Source organism: the organism of the source record quoted next, unplaced genomic scaffold, assembly GCF_019419815.1.
Source record: "Pyrus x bretschneideri cultivar Hongxiangsu unplaced genomic scaffold, Pyrus_bretschneideri_v1 Contig50, whole genome shotgun sequence".
Lineage (NCBI taxonomy): Eukaryota > Viridiplantae > Streptophyta > Magnoliopsida > Rosales > Rosaceae > Pyrus > Pyrus x bretschneideri.
The window spans coordinates 2,357,200-2,362,945 of record NW_025999788.1 but is presented as its reverse complement, the minus strand read 5'-3'; the positions used below and the strand labels follow the sequence as shown (position 1 = coordinate 2,362,945).

General features: G+C 38.9%; 1 protein-coding gene across 1 annotated transcript; it reads left to right on the top strand.

Moving 5' to 3' along the window:
* Positions 1-1,412: 1,412 nt before the first annotated feature.
* Positions 1,413-5,184, top strand: LOC103945997 (F-box/LRR-repeat protein 17). Its single transcript, XM_009356599.3, has 11 exons — positions 1,413-2,167; positions 2,484-2,585; positions 2,811-2,955; positions 3,076-3,260; positions 3,387-3,491; positions 3,771-3,868; positions 3,955-4,175; positions 4,262-4,328; positions 4,445-4,530; positions 4,652-4,750; positions 4,849-5,184. Exons 1-11 carry the CDS (start codon positions 1,515-1,517, stop codon positions 4,912-4,914), a joined length of 1,827 nt encoding a protein of 608 aa, XP_009354874.2. The 5' UTR covers positions 1,413-1,514; the 3' UTR covers positions 4,915-5,184.
* Positions 5,185-5,746: the final 562 nt, after the last annotated feature.

Here is a 5,746-nt window from a genome sequence, read left to right as displayed (position 1 = left end):
AGGAGCGTGCAGGGTGTACTTGAAACATTGAAAAATAAATCAATATGTACCAATTAAATTATATACTTTGTCTAAGTTTAAAGCGAAATATGAATTAGTCATTAACAAAACTTCTCTCTTCTAATTCTTCACAACTAATTCATTTATCGCTTCTATAAACATTGAAACTTATGCGTTATCAACTTCAATCCGATCATAACCACCAAACGAGTCATGTAAGATGAGGCCCGAGAAAACAAGATGAACGATGACCCAAATGGCTCATGCTAGTGGTGACACAAGAAGCCCATGGTGGTCAGTTCCCTCTTAATTTTTCCACCCTTCTACTGTTTTTTTCTACTAGAGAATAGATGGGCGAGGAGGGTTCAAACTCCGAAGGGTTGTAGATTTGCATTTGCCAAAAGTCAAGTGGCTTCTTAGCTTTTGTCCTTGAGCCGCAGTATTCGCTCTACTTTTGTGTATCACGTTGCACATTGCTGATAAATTTTAATTTAAAAATATCGTACAAGTTAGGTGGTTGTCGATGCATATAATTAATATTTTATGAGATAAATTCATTAATTGACGTGATATGTATATATAACTTGCCACGTCTGATGGTACATAAATTCATTAATTCCCTCTCCATAAACATGAAGGTTTCAAATTTATATTTTTATCTATGTTTACATTGCATGCAAATCTATTGAATCTCAATTCCTTGAACTTCCAACGACAACTTCCATTTTCAACAATTTTCCCATTGTTATAATCAACCTATGATCTTTCATTTTGCACTGTTCGTGCATAGTTACCTTATTTCTTTCTTGAATTGGACGATTTATAGATGGGATCTATTCGAGTTGAGTTACCTTTCTATACATGCATACGTACTTTCAAAACACTTTCTACTTTTGGTAACCTAAAAAAAGAAAACTCTTCGTTTATAATACTCTTCTCAATTATTTAGAATATAGCGTTTTTAACCATGGATGTCATACACACACAAAATGCTACACAACAGCTGAAATTAACAAATTGGCCGAATGATACTTGTACGTTCTATATTATGAAGTATAGACAATTCAAATTTATGATTATAGGGAAATTATCTATCTAAACAATGTATACAAGATCGAACCAATTTAGATCCGATCCTCCAAAATCATGCTTGCAATAAAAAGTAAACTAATTTCCAAAATTAAACGCGGGAAAATTTCGATTCTTGAATTGCATTAATTAGTAACATGTGCAAAAGAAATTTACAGCGATAAGGGCATTTTCCACCCACCGCCAGGGTCACTTTCGTCATCTCAAACCTTTTAAGCAGGCAAAGGCAGCCCTCGCTCCGCTCCTCCGCATTATTTTAATGTTTCAAAACCCGCGCGCGAAATCCCGCTTTTTTCTCCCGCGCCTTCCCACCACTCACGCGCCTTCTCCCTCTCCTATATTTCTCTCCTCTCTCACTCTCTCAACCTCTCTTTCTCTCTCTCTCTCTCTCTCTCTAGACATCTCAATCTCCAAAATCCAGAACCATGCAGCAGCGCCACCACCAAACCCCAAACCAACCCCATTTCTCCGCCGCCTCGGGTCCCGCCACTCCGTTGGGCTCCCTCGCCATCCTCCCTTCTTCCAGCTCAGAGGCGAAGCGCGGAAAGAGGCGCGGCAGTTACAGCTGCGGCCGATGCGGCCAGCCGAAGAAGGGCCACAAGTGCCACCTCCCCGCCAACTCCACCGCCGATGAATCGTTCGTTGATGAGGAGCCCTCCCCTTCTCTCTCCGTCACCCGCCCCCCTCCGCCGCCACGTCTGCCCTACTCCCACCTCCGCCGAGCGCTATCGTTCGATGACGATGTGGATAGTTCTGGATACGGCGGAGGATGCGGAGACTTTGACTCTCCAGATCCGGACCCTGACGAGTTCGGAGACTCCGGGGACGATATAGATTTGGCTACGGGTTTGGGCGGTCTGCCGGCGAGCTGTCTTTGGGATATTTTGAAGAGGTTGCCGCCGCCGGGGCTGTTGTCGGCGGCGATGGTGTGCAAGGGGTGGAGGGAGACGACGCGGAGGCTGTGGAAGGCGGCTGAGATGCTTAGGATTAGGGTTCCGGCTAGGGCTCAGGTCGGGTTTGTTGGATCGGTGTTGCAGAAATGCCCGAGCCTCGTGAACCTCTCTCTTAGGATGGAAAGGTATTGCTGCTCTGTTTCAGATCTAGGGTTTCATCTGACAGATCTACTTACAGCGACGAGCTTTGAAGACTAAACAATCTAAACCGAAAAAATGAACTCGATCTGGATTAAAACTGAAATAAAAGAAAAAAAAATTAAGGGATCAAACGAAATGGGGTTTTGATGAATGCAATTGGTAGAATTATAGTGATGTGATTTGATCTATAAGGATTTGATGTGATGCAGCATTCTTTTTCGGAATCAGCAAGCTGCATTTTGAATTCTTGTTATTTAAATAATGCATTGCGTTTAATTTGATAAAAATTTGCCCTTGTAGTGATGTGGATGCAACATTGCTGGCGTGGATTACATTTTCATGCCCAAATCTTGAGTTCTTGGAGATCAATACTACCGGAAGCGCTATCAATCGGATCACCGGGTATGTTTCCTCTTCTTTGTTAGCTTCCATGTTCCCTTTTTCGCGTGTTTAATCGTTACTGTCGTCTTAAACGATAAACTATTGAGCTACTGTTGTATTGGGCATTTAGATTGGTATTGTTGGCTATTTTCTGTTTCATACTCTTCGTTGTGTGGTGTGCATTTGATAAAACAGTGCTTTTGTTGGCTGATTAATTCAATCCATTCCATGATTTTAAAACTACAGTGATGAACTGGGTCGTTTCGTTGCTGATCGACGATTACTGAAAAGCCTTAAGATGGAAGGTTGTTCTAACTTAGGTGGATTTGCTCTCTGTTCATCAAGTCTTTCTACAATTTGGCTTTCGGGTCTTCACTCCCTCTCTAAGATGGTGATTATTTTTATCTTTCCTCTGTGTATATCAATATCATGTAGTTGCTGATTTGATGTTTTTGTTTTCCGTTTATTTTTAAATGACTTCTTTTTACTCATTCGCATTCCCTTTTCACAGGTTTTCAATTGTCCCAATCTAAAAGAGATTTCTGTAGACTTTTCTCGCCAAGAAAATGATAATACTGACCTTGTTACCATGGCTGATGTGCTGGGAAGGAATTGCCCAAGGTTACAAAACATACACATTGCATCAATCCGGCTTTCCAACGCTGTTGTGCTTGCCCTTACAGCCGCAAAGCTAAGGTTTGCCATTTGTTTTGAGACTAATCTTATCATATGAATAGACTGCTGCTATGATGATTAGTGAAAGAACTCTCTTTGATCAATGCACAATTAGTCTCATGAAGATTGTTTGATCATGTCATCCAGGGGGTTGAGAATGCTTTCTCTTGTCCTTGGGTCTGAAATCACCGATGCATCTGTTGCTGCCATTGCTTCGAGTTACCAGAACTTAGAATTGCTTGATCTGAGCGGGTATGTTTACAGTCCTATGGTTCAATTGCAATAGTCTTTGAAGTTAAGATTTGATTGTCTGATATGTACAATGTTTGATTGTAGTGTTTTATTGCTTTGTAAAACATCCGAATCTATAGGACTAGACTTGAACATTAGAGAAATACTGCTTATGATCCTGAAAGCAGAAAACAAATTTGTTTAATGAGCATAGTTGGATACGTATAGTTGAAAATTATAGCTTCTCTCTACTCATTCTTTCTTTGAGAGGTAATGTTTTTCTCTCCACTTTGATTACAGATCTAGCATCAGCGATAGTGGCATTGGAATTATTTGCAACGTGTTCCCTGATACTCTATCAAGACTACTCGTTGCTCTTTGCCCTAATATCAGTTCAAGTAATCACCTAGACCATGGACAAAAACTGATAATTGATTAGTTTCACATAAACCTTAGTTCACTAACTGTTGCCTGTACTATTCAGGTTTCATTCAATTTGCTACTGCGCAACTGCCTCTGCTTGAACTCCTGGACTGTGGCATGACCATATGCGATCCCAATTCTCCCAATTCGCCCTCTGATGAAACCAATGTCCGTGAACTCCCCGAAGCATCCAATGCCAAAGTACACCATAGTTACCAGAAGCTGATTATCAAACATGCCCGGTTGAAAAAACTGAGCTTGTGGGGTTGTTCTGGCTTAGATGTGAGTTCCTGAACTAATACAAGTTAATACTTAATTTTGTTATCGTATAGTTTCTTTTCTGGTTCTTAATTTTCAATCTAATGCAGGCTCTATATTTAAACTGCCGAGAACTCAACGACCTGAACTTGAATTATTGCAAAAATTTGTACCCAGGTATCCCATTTGATCTCCTCACTTTAGCTAAGGTTTCTATCAATTCTTTATAGGGTGAAAATTTTTGGTGAATTTATTCTTATCGTTTAGTGATTGTTGTTTGTATTTATACCCAGAGAGATTGGTGCTTCAGTGTCCCAATTTAGAAAATGTGCATGCATCAGGTTGTCAAGAACTGTTGATTGGGGCCATTCAGAGCCAGGTAAATCACAAGTTTCCTCTCTATTTGGACACCCCTGATCGGTATTCTAAGTTCTAATGTCAAATCAAACCCATGAAAAGAAAGGAATCTGATCTCGCATTTTTTTTGTACTTGTTTGTAGATTGATAACAATGCTGGTGCGGATAACCTATTACCATGCAAGCGCCTAGCTGATGGCTCGAAGAGGGTTGGGGTGCCTCATTTTCTCAGCGCTGCGCAGGTAGTGCCTAACTCTAAAGTTTCTCATTCTACTATAGTTTTGGATCATCCCTATACATTTCTGTAAACATTTATGGTTTTCGTTTGTTTTCGTTGCAGCCATCAGACGATGATAAGAAGCGAAGAAAGATCGAGAGGCGGAAGTGCAGTGTGCTTGTATTCTGAGCAAGCTCTTGTTTGGTGCCGTATTGGTTTGACAAGGCTCAGTATTACCCTGTAAACATTATGTTTTATTATCCTTAATCTCATTAGGGTTGGGGGCTGTTGCCTTGTAGTCTTATTATTTGCCTTTCCTTTCAAGAAAACTAAATGTTGGTTTTAGCTGCAGAACTACTTAGTCCATTTCCAAATTGGAGAGACTTTGGAATAGGCGACCTAGGATTTTATAAATTGTTTTATTTGGGGGAATAAAATAAAATTTGTTGTTTTAGTGCATTTATGTTCCCTTTTATTTAATTCGACTACTAAAAATAATATATGTTGATAGTTATGTCGTCAATAATTATATATATTGATTGTAGATTAATCTTCATTTTCACAGTTCAAATATTACATTAAGCAATAATCTATCTTTAGCTCTCGAATTATTTAGTATTCCAAAGCAGTGTCTTCAAAAAATGCATCTGTAGGGTGGGAGAATGTCGTAAATATTTATTTTAAATTAAAATAAGGGGCATGTGCTTAATCAATTCTTTGGGTCCTACACATGCTACATCAGCATAACTAATGGGACGTTTTCAATTGGGAATTTAAGAGATTTTAATGAATTTATAAATTCATGAATTTTTATTGAGTTTAATTGATTTGTAGAGATTTCATGTAAAATTTTGATTTTAATTCTTTGGAAATTTCATGGGAAAATGTGAGATTTGTAAATGCTTAAAATACACTACAAAATCTTTCAAATTCCCTTTAATTTCTCATTTTTTCCAAATTCTTTAAATTCAAATTCTAATTGAATACATTTGGAATGTTATACACTTCTTTAAAATTCTAA

What these genes read in the sequence shown, in the direction of transcription:
- LOC103945997 (XM_009356599.3), top strand. Translation starts at nt 1,515, where the DNA reads ATGCAGCAGCGCCACCACCAAACCCCAAACCAACCCCATTTCTCCGCC. An exon ending in TTGGGGCCATTCAGAGCCAG is followed by an intron (nt 4,531 to 4,651) that starts GTAAATCACAAG and finishes ACTTGTTTGTAG; the next exon opens with ATTGATAACAATGCTGGTGC. An exon ending in ATTTTCTCAGCGCTGCGCAG is followed by an intron (nt 4,751 to 4,848) that starts GTAGTGCCTAAC and finishes TTTTCGTTGCAG; the next exon opens with CCATCAGACGATGATAAGAA.